The 17545-nt window shown below is 43.7% G+C and overlaps 1 protein-coding gene across 1 annotated transcript; it reads left to right on the top strand.

Annotated features, from left to right (window-relative positions):
• Nucleotides 1–698: 698 nt before the first annotated feature.
• Nucleotides 699–17261, top strand: LOC104503554 (probable phospholipid-transporting ATPase VD; the record flags this gene model as incomplete). The annotated part of the gene is given in 12 exon segments (XM_010156606.1): nucleotides 699–1299; nucleotides 2651–2757; nucleotides 3635–3761; nucleotides 6800–6984; nucleotides 8626–8935; nucleotides 9580–9656; nucleotides 10167–10292; nucleotides 10771–10971; nucleotides 13933–14013; nucleotides 14260–14364; nucleotides 15878–16065; nucleotides 16793–17261. Coding segments are annotated over 12 exon segments (2577 nt in total), but the record flags the coding sequence as incomplete, so codon positions are not given.
• Nucleotides 17262–17545: the final 284 nt, after the last annotated feature.

Below are 17545 nucleotides of genomic sequence, written 5' to 3'. Positions count from 1 at the left end.
TTCCTGGCTGAATCCAGCACAGTGGCAAAGGATAACACGCTTCCTGGTGATAACTCCTTCTTAACTCTTCATCAGTTATGAGAAATAAATGTCAGCCTTGCATGCCTTGTTCCTTGTTTGTAACCTATTAGCTGCCTAACGCTTCTGGGGAAGAGTAAGCCAATTATTTTGTAACATTGATGAGAGGGGGAACTTTATTCTGGTTTAAATTCAGACACTCAAAAAGTATTGATAAGGTACTGTAACAACAGTACTTGTAAGCAGTTGGTGTGAGGGATATGAAGCTGGTTTATTCTTCACAAGCATCTTGCTAATTCACAACAAGAATTAAAGTGTTTAGTTCCATTTGCCCCAAATTTAAAAGTTATAATGTCATACTGTTTCATTACTGAAACATTTCTAAAGAGAAGTATTATATGGAGTCATGAATCAAACTTGGAATGCAAATAGTTTTCAGATCTGAAGTATTTGTACAATTCTTTTAGTTTGAATAATGAAGCTCTTACGAGCACATTAAACAGCTTCTATATGGTTATATGTTTAATTGAGCTGGCCGTCTTTAATATAAGCAAACTCATGGTAAATGTTAAAATACTACATTCATTAAGAACCATACATAGTTTGTAAACCCTCCTTGTTTAATGTAGTCAAATATGAAGATTTTAACAAAAATGCTTTCTCTAACTATTCTGTTCCAGATGAGATTCTCTTCGCTGGGTAGGATGCCTATCAAATCGCTTGAGGAAATCAGGCAGATGTTCCAGAGGTTGTCAGTCCGGAGACAAAGTTCCTCCCCACTTCCAAGTGTAAAAGAGTCGTTGTCTGAAAGCCCCAACAGTTTTGTGAGCAAGCTGTCTATTTTCCGAATGAAAATGGCTTCACCTGCTTGGGATGGAGCCGCCCAAAGGGCAGCTGAGCCTCACCATACCGACAGCCCAGAAAATTCCCAAGTGCCTCAAGAACTAGATGTGGTGAATGTAGCTGCTGGCTGTGAATGCAACAGCGCTGCGGCATCCTTACCTAAACTGTGTTATGAAGCTGAGAGCCCAGATGAAGCTGCCTTGGTTCATGCTGCTAGGGCTTACAGATGTATTTTACAGTCTAGGACTCCGGATCAAGTAACTGTGGACTTTGCAGGTCTGGGATCTTTAACGTTTCAGCTTTTGCATATCCTGCCTTTTGATTCAGTGCGGAAAAGGATGTCAGTGGTGGTTCGGCATCCGGTCTCCAACGAAGTGGTGGTGTACACCAAAGGTGCAGACTCGGTCATGATGGATTTGTTGAGAACTGCGTCTGAAGGTATCTGTGGAACTTCTCGTTCTTTGCTCACCTCTCATTCTTCAGTAGAGTTGAACAGGTGGCCTGGTACATCAGAAGGGACCAGTAACCACCCAGAACTGTTATCCCTGAACAGCTCCTTATAGGGGACCCAGAAAGGTAGTACTGCTTGTCACCTAGATACAGCTGCGCTGAGTGCCGCTGTGGAAACTGAGAAGCAGCTGTTATTCAAAGGATTTAGTGGTGTCTAAGCAGACCCTGTGGAGCCAACTGAGGTATTTCCAGTTATAAAATAAGGTCATCTGCTTGCATAGTTGGCTTTTGCCACGCAGTGAGAGGTGCTTACTGGAGTGAGATACTTTCTAGCCTTCACCTGTGTTAGTGTTTCTGACCTTTTGGAGAGAGGTATCCATAGCAGATGTCACCTATCAGTGCTTTTTGAGGTTTTTTTCTCTTGCCTTCTGACTATTTCTGTGTTTCTAGGTGATTAATAATATCTGTAAGGTTGTGTGATGCCTCCTACTGGGCCCTGGGTTTGGGGGTAAACATTTATTTGCATCTGCCACAGGAGGGATGCACCGTGTTGTTTAAGCAGTAGCTGATTTATTCGTACACCATAGCAAACAGTCACTGATTTTTAACTGAAGGCAGTAAAAAGAAAGTATATCTGTACATGTTAGTGTGCTGGTGTTGGCCAAGAGTTAATTGTCTTCCTAGTGAGTGTCTGTGCAAACTGAAGGCAGTAAAAAGAAAGTATTATCTTTACATGTTAGTGTGCTGGTGTTGGCTAAGAGTTGTCTTCCTAGTGAGTGTCTGTGCGGTGCTTAGTTGCTGACTGGGGTTAAACCATGACAGTTAGAAATAAATACCTAAATAGATTTATGTTCAGAAGATGTTCCAAGGGAGATTTTTTTAATGGTTTGGAAAGTGATTTAAAGGAATTATTTGTAAAGGCTTGCCTGTCCGAATAGTCCACCTCTTACTGGTTATTTTTAAGAAAGCTTTTCTGCAACTGCCTTTTTAGATCCCTCCCACTAGACCGGTGGCAGTAAAGTTGCTTGGGTGTCTGTGGCCCAGTTCAGTTTAAAAAATCAGTTTATTTGAGAAAAACATTTTGTTATACTAGTGGCATCCGACGATGTATCAGTACCAGATGGGTTCCCCTTCACTGCTCGTGCAGGCTGGCGCACTGCGTGCTCACTGTAGATACAGGCACAGTGCACTGTGCAAGCGTGAAGACACGTTCATAGTTAAAATAAAACCTGTTCACATTTTGGTATTTTAAAACATATTTGGAGCTTCAAATTTTCCACTAAATTTAGCCTAAGAATGCATATTTAATTCACTTGCTTTGCTTTTTGTGTGATAGTAGGTACTAATAATTCAGAAATTGAACAAAAGAAGATTAAAGAAAGAACTCAGAAGCATTTGGATGACTATGCCAGAAGAGGACTGCGCACTCTCTGTGTTGCTAAGAAGGTATTCCTTTTAATACGTGTTTTTAAGAATATTTACAGTCTGCGACTGACGTGAGTGGTATCACCAGTGGAGCAGACATCACCACTTCTAAGCAGATGTTTCAGTTGCCACATTTTGTTTATCCTTATATTATTCCAGGAGTAATTTTAAGTTGACCCAAATCAATTCCTGACTTCCATTAGATTGCCATAGTTGTTGGTTTAGGACAGCTTAATAGCCTAATTCTAAAACAGGGGTTGTCAAATAGCTTGATTTTGGTTCAGGAGTCCTGAGTAGGTCTCCTTGTGTCAAACTCACCCGGGTTGGAATTCCAGACACAGAAAACAAATGAAGTCAGGCCTGTTTTATTGGATTTCACAGTTTGCAGTGTTACAAGCTCTGGATGCAAAACTTAAATGACGTTTTGAGATTCTGTTTTAAATTCAAACCTGCTCAGAAGTAAAATTCCATAGGGGTTGAAACAGGCAAGAAACCTCTTCACAAAGCCTTACGCGAAGTGAAAGGACAGGCTGTGTAGCTGTAAGTCTGTCGAGCTGTACGTAGTTGTGCAGTGATGCTGTGGCTGTGTCAGTGCTGCAATGAAAGAGCAGTAGGGAGAGTATGCAGTGCTCGTTGGCCAGCCTGCCGTCTGTCTGAATGGAAATCTGGCAGGCAGCTCCAGGAACCTGCAGGGTGCCGGTGAAACCTGGCAAAGTAATTAACACTGTGAACATCGGACTAAATCCATGAAGGTGTTGGGGGAGGTAAGCATTGCTGACTAGGGGGCTGCACTTATAGGATCAGTATGGGGACAGCAGAAGTAACTGTGAGGACACTTTTGAGGCACCTTTGAAAACACAAAATAGATACATGCCATGTGTTTTCTCTCCCTCTGTAGGTGATGAGCGACACAGAATATGCCGAGTGGTTAAATCATCATTTTTTAGCGGAAACCAGTATTGACAATAGGGAGGAGATGCTGCTTGAATCTGCCATCAGGCTTGAGACTGAACTGACTTTGCTCGGTAGGTAGAAAATGCTGTAACTCCCGGGAAACTGCTTATGATGTGCATAATTAGAATTTACTGTGCTATCATCCGTTTGTGTAACATAGCTTTCTGCAGACTTCGAATTTAGTGTCACTCCTGAATGTTCTTGTCTTGCTGGTGAGTTTGTACTAGTTGTAAAACACACAAAAGAGAGCTAATGCTCTTCAGTTGTTTCTAAAGGGTAAAGTTTTACTATGTTGGGTTTTTTTTATTGGGTTCCTTTCTTGTGCTCACTAGAGTTTTTAAGTGTCATCATACTAAACATGTGAAATAATAGCACATCACAGGCACGCCTGGGCAAACATTCACAGGGATCCCACTTCTGGGCATGTTTTCCATTCCTGTTGCATTTGTGGCCTGGCAGGTATGTGTGTGCTGTGTCCTCCTGTAATAACACGGAGATAAGAAGTCAGACATGCTTCTGCAAGAAGCATTTCTCTGGTCGTTATTCAGCTGGGCAGAAAGGGGGAGGCTAAAACAAAATTAAAAGCACTTGGTGTAGACGTGTGAAAGGTAAACTGCAGGCAGTCTGGGATAGTAGCTCTAGGGGACTGCACAGCAAATAACATTTGGAAAACACAGTGCAAAGATCTGACTGTGATGGTAAAGGTGGCTCATGCTAGAAGCTGAAGAGAGGCAGATCCTATTGTGTGGAAAGGTGTTATTTTCCTCATTTTGTGCCAGATGTGCTCTGGGCAAATGCCATAAACCTTGATACTAAAAGGAATTCTGGGATTACTGGCTGCAGTTTATGGAGAGAAGCCAGAGCAGTGCTGCTAACTGCTGTAGTTTTAAGGGATGATGTGTTATACAGGTACCCTTTGCACTAGAGTCAGCAAAGTCTAATTGCTGTGGAGATCCGAGACCATTTCAGTATTGCCAGGATCGTGGAGTACAGCAGTGGTTTGTAGTCCACTGCGTAGGCAGGTATGAGATCCATATGGCTGTGTATAAAGTCTCAAGCCTTTTGTTTGAATGGACATCTGTTTCTGGAAAGAACAGTCCTAATGTACCGTACTCAACTGAGCACAGATGTGGATCTCAGCAGCATACAGAGCGAAACTGGCTGCTGTTGGGTTACAAAGTGATTAAGAACCTGAGAAGAGGGGTGTTGTGGTTTAGCCCCAGCCAGCAACTAAGCACCACACAGGCACTTGCTCACCACCCTCTCCAAGATGGGATAGGAGAGAGAATTGGGAAGGATCTTGTGGGTTGAGATACAAAGAGTTTAATAGGACAGCAAAGGGAGAGGAAATAATAACAACAATAATATTACTGATAAAGGAATATACAAAAACAAGTGATGCACAGTGCAACAATTGCTGACCACCCCATGACTGATAGCCCATCTCCGAGCAGTGATGCCCCCTCACCCAACTTCCCTCAGCTTATATACTGAGCAAGATGCCTTATGGCATGAAATATCCTTTTGGTCAGTTTGAGTCAGCTGTCCTGGCTATGTCTCCTCCCATATTCTTGTAGAGAGGAAGCTGGCAGAACAGGGACAGTATTAGAAACTGAAAACTCCGTGGCTTAATGTAAACATTGCTTAGCAACGACTAAAACATCAGTGTTACTGACATTCTTCTCAGCACGAATCCAGAAGATAGTCTCATACTAGCTACTATGAAGAAAATTAACTCTGGGTCAGCCAAAACCAGCCCAGGGAGTGTTGAATTTATAGAGTGCCCAAGCTGTAACATTTTTCTCTCTTCCCTCCATGCCTGGTGGTGTCTCTCAAAGAACCTGATCCCAGCATCTTCCTTCTGCCTCTTTTGTTGACTTGCATCAAAATGCACAGCAAGGACTCGGAGGTTTTCATCTTCCCAGTGACCAAGGGCCATGAGCTCTGTGGCCTGTTGGCAGCTCCTTGCTGAAGAAATTGCTTGTAGCATAAGAAATCTGTCTGACCTTTTGCCTCTTACCCATCCCCACATGACAGTCAATGCTTTATATACAAATTGCTGGCTGGAGTCCCACACTAGAAACATGCTAGGAGGGAACACTTTGCTTTGAATTTGTGTATTGTTTGCCTTTCTGCGTGAACCTAGCTGCAATTGGCTGAAGTTTCTTTCTGAGAAACTCTTAGCCTAAGAATCCCACAAGCCGAACCATGTCTCCTGGTTATGATTTAGTACCATTTGTCTTGTGAAAAGGCTTTGGAAATGTCCTGTACTGTAGCAAATCACTGGCCCTGCAGCTTTTCAGAGATAGTTCAGCTTTATGCTGATGTTGTGTTACCTACTGAACAGAAGATTTTGTAAGCTGGTTTTAGGGACACAAGTCTGCCTGCTGTGCACACCAGAAAAGAGAATATCTGTGTTAAAGTGTCTGTATTTTTTGTTGAAAATGTTTCTATAAGCACTAAGGAGTGTGTGCTAGAGCATGTGTTTCCTCCCTGTGGGGCAGTATGTCAAGTGTGGGCAGGAGGAATGGCAAAACACAGAGTTTAGTGCTGTGAATTGAGTGATGAGTAGCTGAGAAACCTGATGATGGATGGCAGGTCTTCACAGCAGTGTGCAGAACTATAAGAAGCAGAGATTTTGAGGTGGAAAAGGTGAGGGCTTGGGTCAAGAGGTACAGAGAATTCAGCCCTGAGCAGCATTGAGAATAAGGAAGAGAAGTGGGCCTTGAGATAAGAAGGATCAAGGTGATACACGACAGAAGGTTTGGTGTAGTCTGAAGTAGGAGGGAGTGGGAATAGTGGAATATATTTGTCATGAGAAGTCTGGAGGTCTGTGTCACACAGCTACTATGGGATGAAACAACCATGAGAATGAGAAAAGTTGGCTTAAAAGGGTCTTGTGAAGAGCTGGAGGTCCCTGTGTCAACAATCTCACATGTTGGGCTCTGGGACAGAAAGATGAGGAAGGGAGGAATTCCCATGTATGTCCCAGCAGCATGTCTGGTTTGGGCTGCGGATGCACACAGAGGACCATCCTGTCCTGTCACTCTTGCAGCATTTTGGATTTGGAAATAGAGCAACACTAATCCGTCTGCTTGTCAACATTAAGGTGCCACTGGCATTGAAGATCGCCTGCAGGAGGGTGTTCCGGAAACAATACAGGCACTACGGAAAGCGGGAATAAAAATATGGATGCTGACAGGTGACAAGAGGGAGACAGCTGTCAACATTGCCTACGCTTGTAAACTGCTGGAACCGGATGACAGAATCTTCACTCTCAAATCACAGAGTAGGGTGAGTGGAAAATTACACTTTTCTTCAAATTTTGTTTGAAGAATATGAAAAAATAAAATGTTCCCTGCTTTCTCAGCCAACCAAAACCGGCATCATTTGTTGGAAGATGAAAATACTGGAAAAATGACGCTTTGCTTCCTTGTGGGTAAAACATGAAATCCTTTATGTGTATGTGACATCTGTTTCTTTATATATGTTCCTAATGATGATTAATTATTTTAATTGAATAGACTGCTTAATTTCTCTTTGTGGTAGGTTAGAGAGTTGACGTGCTTCACATGAGATTTCAAATGGCTGTGAGCTACAGCATGTTAGCAATGTAAGAATTATTGTCATGCAAATTCTATTGAATTAAGTTTTGTGCCGCTTTGTGTAATATATTCCCTCAGCCCTGCTTGTCTTGCATAAACGTACGAAGAATTGTCTCATTAAAGTACATTGCACACTGCTCAAGAAAACTACTCTGCCAACAGTTTTATCAGAGAAAAAGCCACCTTCTCCCTACCACCCAGTAACTGAGCTGTGTGATACAGCATGGCTAAGAACACTGCTGCTTTGGGTGCCAAATTTAATCCTACTTGGTTGTTGTGTCCTCTTGTGGATGCGTACAACCAGCTGTTTCTCAAATCTCAGTTTTTATCAGCTCTGGCTTTCTTAAAACAGAAATCACAAGCTGTAACTGGTAAAGCCAACGTATGAAGCGTCTCCCCTCAGAGCAGAGACCTGAAATCTGAGACTTCTCTAAAGGACTGGAGGATTTTTCCTCCAGTCCTTTAAAGCTTTCATTTTAATTTTTTTCTCTGCTTATATGTTACTTTAGAAGTTCAGTTTGTATCTGCCATAAAAGATTATGTTTCAGGTGGTAACTGTGGGGAAAATAAAGTGAAAAAAGAAGTAGTTTTAGCCCAGTTGGGTTTGAGGAAAGCTTGGGGTTTGATTTTCCACTAACACTTTTTTCTTCCTTTTTACCTACTGGTGAACAAGCGTGTTACGTAACAGTGAGAACTGAGCCCCTCTTGCAGAAGTTCTCATCTTCCCTCTAACTGGGCTTTGAAGTAAAAAATAGGCAGGATTTGATACCTTTGCCTTTCAAAATTAGAACATTTAAGAATATGTATTTTCTTCTGTATAGCATGTGCATTTCATATATTGATATCAAGAATCTTTTGGACATCGTATTTTGATTCTGACAAGGTAAAAATAATCCACAAGGCCAGTTCTCCAGTAATTTATTGCAGCTCACCTATAATCTGATTGAAATGTACTTCACACCAGACGAAAGAAACGTGGAGAGCAGAAGTCTTCTCTCAAAGCTGTGTGTATATTACAGAATCCTTAATGATGTTTTTTTCTGCTCGTCTGTGAACATTTTCTGATTTGCTTCTGGTTTTTTCTCTTCTCCTAGTACAAGACCCAAGCCGATCTACTTAGGCAAAGTTAAATCACAGGCCCTTTTATCAACAACAGACTGCATCCTTTGTGATTTTAAAGGGTTATTCAACCTCGTGTCTGAGCCTTTCTGGATTCAAGTGAAATGCTACTCAAGGGCAGCACTTTTCTCCATATGTATTTTATAAATTGAAAAGGGAGCCAGAACACAAACAGTATTTAATAAGTTGCCTTTCTCTTGTCTTTAATTAGGATGCCTGTGCCATGGTGATGAGCAAAATTTTAGAAGGCATCCAGAAGAATAATTCTGCCAAAAAAAACCCCAGTGAGAAACTTTGGAATGTCTCTGCAAGTCCCTCCACCCAAGCTCCAGGGTTCAGTGCAGGCCTGGTTATTGATGGAAGGACTTTAGAGCATGTCCTTCATGACAGCCTACAGAATATTTTCTTGGAACTCACAGAAAGATGTCGGGCTGTAGTCTGTTGCCGAGCCACACCACTGCAGAAGAGTGTCCTGGTCAGACTGGTGCGAAACAAGCTAAAGGCAATGACGTTAGCTGTAGGTGAGTCCTCTGATTATCTCCTTTCCTGTGAAAAGAAGGAGAAGCCAGTTTCTTCTCTCCTGTATTTTTGTTAAGTTCTGTCACAAAATTTATTTTACAAGGAAAGATAATCCTTTGAATCATAGTCATCTCTGGCTTAAGATGATGTCAGTCTTCTGCACTAGAGAATTTATTCCATAAACTTACTTGTGGTAATCTAAAGCAACAAACAGTAGCAGTCCTGCACAGCCTTATGTAACATGCCCAGAGGGGCAAGTAAGGGGGTTTTCCATGTCATTCTCCATCACAGCCCCCCAAAATAGGGAGAGGGGAGATGACTGGCTGTGATTTAAAACACCTGTTTCTCCTGTTCCAGCATACCAATTACATTCTGACTAAAGGCACAGCTAATACCCATAATACCCATTTGGAGAATACAGCTCAGTTCAGCCTGGCCTTCCGCTCACTCATCCTGCTTTCTGTGGGGCTTTCCATAGGCTGCACTCTTGACCATAGAAATGTTTTTCTCTGACCTCTCTGGTGTTCTTGTATATTTGTCTTTTCCTGCCACCTCCATGACAATGTGATAGCCAGCAAAGCACCTCCGGGTTGCATCCCACATAGGAAAGGTTAGTTTTGATTTTTCTTTTTCCTTTTCGCTGCAGGTGACGGTGCCAATGATGTCAGCATGATCCAGGTGGCTGACACTGGTGTGGGGATATCGGGCCAAGAAGGCATGCAGGTAGAGTGTGCAGCGACAGCTGCAGATGACATCAGATTCCGTTTTAAATCCATTCAGAGTTTACCCTGGAGAGGCTTGGTGGCTCCACAGTCCATTACCGTGTGTGGGCAAGGCAGCCTGAGCTCACAACCAGGCCTTAGCACTTTCCAGGAGCCCTCAGAAGCAGAATACTGCAGAGTTTCAGACTCCAAACAGCAGAGCTTGCTGCCTGTCACCCAACTCCCTATCACTCCTGTCCTACCAGGATACAGGCAGCTGAGTGATTTCTGTGCAGTTGTGTGGTGGAAATACAGACAGACGTGTTCCTGCCCATCCTGCCTGGGCTGAGCTGTGTTAGTGTAAAATGTGGTATGGAGGGGATCAGATCTGAGAGAGGTTAAGACCGTAAGCACAGTGTATAAAAATCTCATAAAATAAGATTTTCCAGTGGTAGCTAAGTTGCTCACTTGGCAGTATCTGCAGCTTTAACCGTTTGGATGTAACATACCCTTTCCTTCCTGTGCATTGCAGGCTGTGATGGCAAGTGACTTTGCCATCTCACAGTTTAGACACCTCAGGAAGCTGCTGCTTGTCCACGGTCACTGGTGTTACACTAGACTTACCAACATGGTGCTTTACTTCTTCTACAAGAACGTGGTACGTAGCTGTCCCATCCCAGGGAAATCACAGTTTGTGTTCTGAGAGCGCTGAAGGGTTTAGTGGGGCTTTATATTCTTGTTTAGTTTCTATTGTGAAGGGTTCAAAAAGACACAAAAAACCATATGTCAGACAATTCCATTTCCCATTTATGTCTGCAGAGACCAGAGACTCTTATTCCTTGGATTGAATTTCACACTCAAAGCCATTGTCTGATTTGATTAAACAGTGGGTAACGGGCATTACTTATGTGGTGGCAGCATGACTGTTTAAACAAGTTGTGTCCAATTTTAATATGTAAAGCTGTGTGGTAGTCAGCTATAATTTCAAAGTGCGGGATTGGCATGAACTCCACAGCATTTATACTTAATTTTCCCCAGATTACTGTCACCAGACCCAAGATCTGCCTGTTTTCCTCCTGGCTTTTAAAACACTTGTCCATGGGTAATGTTTTATCATGTCATCTTTGACTTTGCAGGCCTATGTGAACCTCCTGTTCTGGTACCAGTTCTTCTGTGGGTTTTCAGGCACATCGATGACTGACTACTGGACCTTGATTCTTTTCAATCTCCTTTTTACGTCGGTGCCACCCATCATTTATGGTGTCTTGGACAAAGATGTGTCTGCGGAGATACTCATGCAGCTCCCACAGCTCTACATGACGAACCAGAAATCTGTGGTAGGTTAAAGAATGCTTGGCCTGAAGTAAGTTGAAACGGTCAGCATCTGAGCCATTTCTGTCTTATTCCTTCGTGGGTCACATCAGACAACCATGAAGTTAAAAACCACTTTCTCTATTAGAAAAACATCTAGGCCTGTGCAATGTGTACACAAATAAAAGCTTCTTTTTCAGCCTCTTCAGGTTCTTTTCAGTCGTACACCCAATCTTATCAGACATTTGGGTGATAAGAGAAGTTAATGACTTGAGACAAAGCAGTGTACTAGATAAACATTGTTCTCAGCACGTTCACTTCCTTCACTGCCTCAGCTGTCAACATGCTTCCTCGAAATGGGCTTCTTTAGAGCGTCTGGGCTTACCTTGAATGATAAGGGCACTAGATACTGTCTTCACTTGGGCCACGAAGATGCTCAGAGGGCTGGAGCCCCTCTGCTATGGGGACAGGCTGAGAGAGTTGGGCTTGTTCAGCCTGGAGAAGAGAAGGCTCCGGGAGACCTTATTGCAGCCTTCCGGTACCTGAAGGGGCTACAAGGACGCTGGGGGGGGCTTTTTACAAGGGCCTGTAGTGACAGGACAAGGGGTAACGGGTTTAAATTGAAAGTGGGGAGGATTAGATTGGGTATCAGGAAGAAGTTCTTCCCAGAGAGGGTGGGGAGGCACTGGAACAGGTTGCCCAGAGAAGCTGTGGATGCCCCATCCCTGGAAGTGTTCAAGGCCAGGCTGGATGAGGCGTGGAGCAACCTGGTCTAGTGGAAGGTGTCCCTGCCCATGGCAGGGGGGGTGGAACTGGATGGTCTTTAAGGTCCCTTCCAACCCGAACCAGTCTATGATTCTATGATTCACTATCAAATGTGACAAAGTAATGAGGAGTGGATAAGAGCCAGAGCAGATTCCTTTCAAGTAATCCTGAAGAAAGTTCTGTCATTCAGGGTTCTTTTCCTCTTATGGATATGTTCTGGAATTTGCTAGTGACACTTTTCTCCCATGTGAAACCACTGTACATCGTATTGGCTCCATAAGTGAATTCTGTCAAACATTTAGCACAGAAAAGCAGAGGCAGCAGGGGGTAGTTTCTAAATCAAAATTCTATAAATCAGTAAGCTTTTTCCTGGTTTCTGCTTTGCTTAGCATGAGTCCTAGCATCATTTTAACTTTTTTTTTAATTTAACAATAATATTTTTATTATAACAATGGAAGGCAGTGACATACTGAGCCTGAGACAGAACAGATACTTGTAGCCTGGAGACAGGAAACATTGAGCAAATGAGTCACCATTTTCTTTATGATCATAGCCTTTCAATAACACGCTGGACATTGGAAGCATTTCTTTACAGAGGGGGTGGTCAAACACTGGAACAGGCTTCCTAGAGAGGCGGTAGATGCCCCAAGCCTGTCAGTGTTAGAGGCGTTTGGACAATGCCCTTAATAACAGACTTTAACATGTTCAGTCCCGGGACCAGCCTTCCTAGAGAGGCGGTAGATGCCCCAAGCCTGTCAGTGTTAGAGGCGTTTGGACAATGCCCTTAATAACAGACTTTAACATGTTCAGTCCTGAATTGGTCAGGCAGTTGGACTAGATGAGCATTGTAGGTCCCTACTGACTGAAATATTCCATTCTGTATTAACAAATACTATTTAAAAAAAAATGAGTTACAACATGTGCACCAGTCGGGCAGTCTCATCTGTGTAACCTGGCGGAAGCCTACGTCTGGTTTAGAAGGGAAAGAAAGATATACAGTGAGGGGACAAGTTGTTTTGTTTGTTTGTGGACTTTCACATTTCTTTTTACATGCCCTTAAATGTTTTATGTTGCTTGGTTTACAGTAGTTTTCCAAAACCAACTACTCTTTTGGTACTGGTCGGATCCTCTCTAGACTGGCTGGAGCAGGTCTGTGCTTTGTCACTCACACAGAATTTTCAATATGTAAATGTTACAAGGCCTGAGAATTTGGCCTTGATTTGTTTTGATTTTCAGGATATGTATGGTGATCTGAGCTGAGATGAAGGTTTTGAGGCAACATAATCAGAATTACTGCATTACACAACAGTTTTTCTCTTTCCTCCTCTTTTTTTTTTCCTTAACTTTTGCCAGACTTTTCCCCTTTTGTCTAGCACAGCATTGCCTTGCTCTGGGGTTGGAGTTATAGAATCGTAGAATCATAGAATGGTTTGGGTTGGAAGGGACCTTAAAGACCATCCAGTTCCAACTCCCCTGCCATGGGCAGGGACACCTTCCACTAGACCAGGTTGCTCCAAGCCTCATCCAGCCTGGCCTTGAACACTTCCAGGGATGGGGCATCCACAGCTTCTCTGGGCAACCTGTTCCAGTGCCTCACCACCCTCTCTGGGAAGAACTTCTTCCTGATACCCAATCTAAACCTCCCCACTTTCAATTTAAACCCGTTACCCCTTGTCCTGTCACTACAGGCCCTGGTAGAAGTCCCCCCCAGCTTCCTTGTAGCCCCTTCAGGTACTGGAAGGCTGCAATAAGGTCTCCCGGAGCCTTCTCTTCTCCAGGCTGAACAAGCCCAACTCTCTCAGCCTGTCCCCATAGCAGAGGTGTTCCATTCCCCTGAGCCTCTTCTGGACTCGCTCCAACCGGTCTATATCCTTCTGATGTTGAGGGCTCCACAGCTGGACGCAGCACTCCAGGTGGGGTCTCACCAGAGCAGAGCAGAGGGGCAGAATCCCCTCCCTCGACCTGCTGGCCACACTTCTCTGGATACAGCCCAGGATATGGTTGGCTTTCTTGGCTGCCAGCGCACACGGCCGGCTCGTGTAGAAGTTAGCTACTTGTGTGGGCTCTTTATTATTATCATAACAGCAAAGGTGCCTCTTCATTGAGAAACTAACTGGAATTACTTCTGCAGATAATCTTTCCACACATCTACATTAATGCTAATTAAGGATGCAGCAATTTGTTAAATTTGTTTCAATGACATTCTCTTTTTTTTCTTACAGGCTTACTTGCCTTCAACTTTCTGGATAACTTTGCTGGATGCTTTCTACCAAAGTCTCATTTGCTTTTTCGTGCCTTACTTTGTAAGTGCTGGATACGAAATACATTTATATATTTTGGCAAACTAAACCCACATTCACATTAGAGAATAAAATGAGGTGTTTCATTTTTCCTTCGTCATAGGTAAATGTGTACGAACAGACTCATCACTGGAACTGAGTTGAACTCTGTGCATGCAAACACCTACTGTATTGAAACTGTTCACACCACTTGGCGTGTTTGAACTATGCGTAAAGAATATATTACACTGACCCCGTCTTCTTTTACAGACTTACTGCGGCTCAGACATAGACATTTTTTCTTTTGGGAACCCCATAAACACAGCAGCGCTCTTCGTCATACTGTTTCACCTTCTCATTGAGTGCAAGTCTGTGGTGAGTATTTTGTTTCCAAAGGAGTATATTCCTCACAGGGCATGTGCATACAGCTTTCATGAAGAGTAAACGGAAGGAAGAGTTTCGTATACAAAACTGAGTAAGTATAAAGGAGCCAAAACTAAGTATTTTGTTTATGTGACCCTGTGAGCTCTCCTGCTGCACCTGTCATTGGAGCCAGCAGAATTACACATATGGCTAGAATTAACAAAATTTGGCCACAGAATTATTTGTGAAGAGTGAATCATAGAATGGAAGGGACCTTAAAGACCATCTAGTTCCAACCCCCCTGCCATGGGCAGGGACACCTTCCACTAGACCAGGTTGCTCAAAGCCTCATCCAGCCTGGCCTTGGACACTTCCAGGGATGGGGCATCCACAACATCTCTGGGCAACCTGTTCCAGTGCCTCACCACCCTCTCCGGGAAGAACTTCTTCCTGATATCCCATCTAAACCTCCCCACTTTCAATTTAAACCCATTACCCCTTGTCCTGTCACTACAGGCCCTTGGAAAAAGTCCCCCCCAGCTTCCTTGTAGCCCCTTCAGGTACTGGAAGGTGCTATAAGGTCTCCCCGGACCCTTCTCTTCTCTTGCCTCATTACTTTAGTTTTGCACATGGCAAAACCAACCAGTGATCTCCTGAGCCTGCCTCAGTTCCCAAAGCTTGCATCTCAGAGACAACAATGTGAACTGTTGATTCTGAATGCTTGGAACTGATGATCTGCCCTGTGTCCGGGGTAAACACTTCAGAGAGACATCTTGGTGCCAGGCCTAGAGAAGCGATACACTATTTTTAATTAGGTCTGCACAAGCTAAAGCATCTACATTGGCTTGGAGAAATTCACAGCCTTTACAAGGGTAATACTTGGCTGTTTTGCGTAATTTTAAAGAACATGCAATAATATTTACAGTAGAAGGATACGGATTAGTGGGTTTTATTTTTTCTCTGTCATTTTTTTGAAAAATATTTTTTAGGATTGTTTCATAATGGATGAAATTTCAAATTGGGATGAAGTCGTTTCATTGTTCTTTCGGGAGCATGGCAGCATAAAAATGTCTTTATTGAGAATATATGAGCAGCGTGAGTGTATCTACGCTCTGAATAGGAAAACATTACTTAAATGGGTTTTAGTTGGGATTTTTGAATGTCAGCAAGCTGTCAGACCCGTGGCAGTGTTGTTTCCATAGTAACTATTATAGCCGTTCAGTTATGAAATTACAGAAAACACCGATGCAGAACAGTTTATCGATGTCTCAGGCAAGGTGTGGAAGGGTGGTGTCACGGGAGGATCTCGTCTCCAGTTTGCTTGAGACGGCTGTCTCTGCTGCTGGTGGGTGAGGTCACCTGAGGCATCCCTGGAAGTGTTCAAGGCCAGGCTGGATGTGGCTTTGAGCAACCTGGTCTAGTGGAAGGTGTCCCTGCCCATGGCAGAGGGGTTGGAGCTAGATGACCTTTAAGGTCCCTTCCAACCCAAACCAGTCTGTGATTTCTTTCTTTTTCTGAATTGCAGACTTGGATACATACAGTTGTTACAGTTGGCAGCATCCTGTTGTACTTCATCTTCGCTCTGGCTTTTGGGGCAACCTGCAAAACCCACAACCCACCATCAAATCCTTACTGGATCATGGAAAAGCACATGACAGACCCGGTGTTTTACTTCGTTTGCCTCCTGACTACGTGTGTTGCCCTGCTACCCAGGTGCGTTTCTCTCTTCTCATTGCACGCTGCCGCCGTTAACAGAATGAGTTTCCTTTGAGTCAGCGATGCTATAAATCTCCCAGTAAATAAAAAGCGGTTTTTGTGTTTTATATTAAGTTATTCATATTATATTAAGTACTGTCTTTGAGGGGAAAAAACAGTAACCTCTGTAACCACAGAGTATATAATTTATATACAGATCAATTAAATTAGTGGCCGAAGTTGAACATGTACTGCATGTAGAAGTACTGTGCTTCTGTGACCGGAGACCATGTCTGACAGCTTTGGTTCACGCTTCAGTTCAGCAGCAGGACAAACCATGCAAGAAACGTGTCTGCTCTTCCCTCCCCGTCCCTGCTCTTCCCTCCCCGTGTCTGCTCTTCCCTCCCAATCCCTGCTCTTCCCTCCCCGTCCCTGCTCTTCCCTCCCAGTCCCTGCTCTCAGCTCAGCTTCAGGTGGTGACAGTAGAGCCTTTTCTTCCACGCGTAGGACAGAAAAATGTAGTCACCTGAGATCAGTGTCTGTCTTTGAAAATGCCTGTTTCCAGACATGTCCTGGTGCAGTTGCCTTACAGTTCATGTTCACAAAGCAGCACCTGCACAAACTGTTGCAGAAGCTGCTGCAGCCTCAGAGTTACTCAAATGGTGTTCAGTTTCCTTTAGTGTTGCTGGGAACAGTTTTGAGTCTGCTTCTAAACAGCTTATTTGAAATGGTGTTTATTTTGTAGGTACTTGCTGCGAGTTCTCCAAGGAACGCTCTTTCCATCTCCGGTGTTGAGAGCCAAGCACCTTGACAGACTGACCCCTGAGGAGCAGAGGGAAGCAATTAAGAGGTGGACAGATGACGGCATCGTAAACGGTAGAGTGGAGTTCCAGGCTGCTTCTGGGTCTTCCAGCTCAGCCACAGGTGCCATATCAGAGGAGGAAAGTGTTTTGCCAACACCTAAAACACCTCAGGCCTGCTGAGGCAGTGGGTTAGTAGAGGACACCTCCTTCTTACCAGAGATTTGGGATGAGTCTGGGACTACAAACGCCTTGAACTCTGAAAAGACCCCGTGTCTGCATTCGCCAAAGGAAACTGATGCAGACGCGCTTGGCGGTGGTAACTCATGTGCCAGCCTCTGCGTGTGCCTCTCAGGAGGGCAGCAGTGCTGTTTCTCTGGCACACAAAGCAGGTTGGAGTTCCCGTTGGTGTGAAGAAGATGCTGTAATGTATCTTACAGGGTTGGAATGCTGACTGTTCAAAACCCAAGAGTAGTATCTGCTGGTTTATGCTACACTGTGGTTTTGTTTTCTTCAGCCAAGGTACATGAGGCACACATTTCCTTAAAAGCTTTTTTGTTTACAGAGCTTTTCAGTAATTTATTAAGATGTTGGAGATCTAAGTGGCTGGGGTTTTTTTAATTTTTATTTTTTTTGCACCGCAGACTTTGCATAGTGCTAATTTCTTGTATGCAACGTTGCGTAATACCTTGTAGTGT

Source organism: Eurypyga helias, unplaced genomic scaffold, assembly GCF_000690775.1.
Source record: "Eurypyga helias isolate BGI_N326 unplaced genomic scaffold, ASM69077v1 scaffold8718, whole genome shotgun sequence".
NCBI lineage: Eukaryota > Metazoa > Chordata > Aves > Eurypygiformes > Eurypygidae > Eurypyga > Eurypyga helias.
This window is presented reverse-complemented; position numbering and strand designations above follow the sequence as displayed.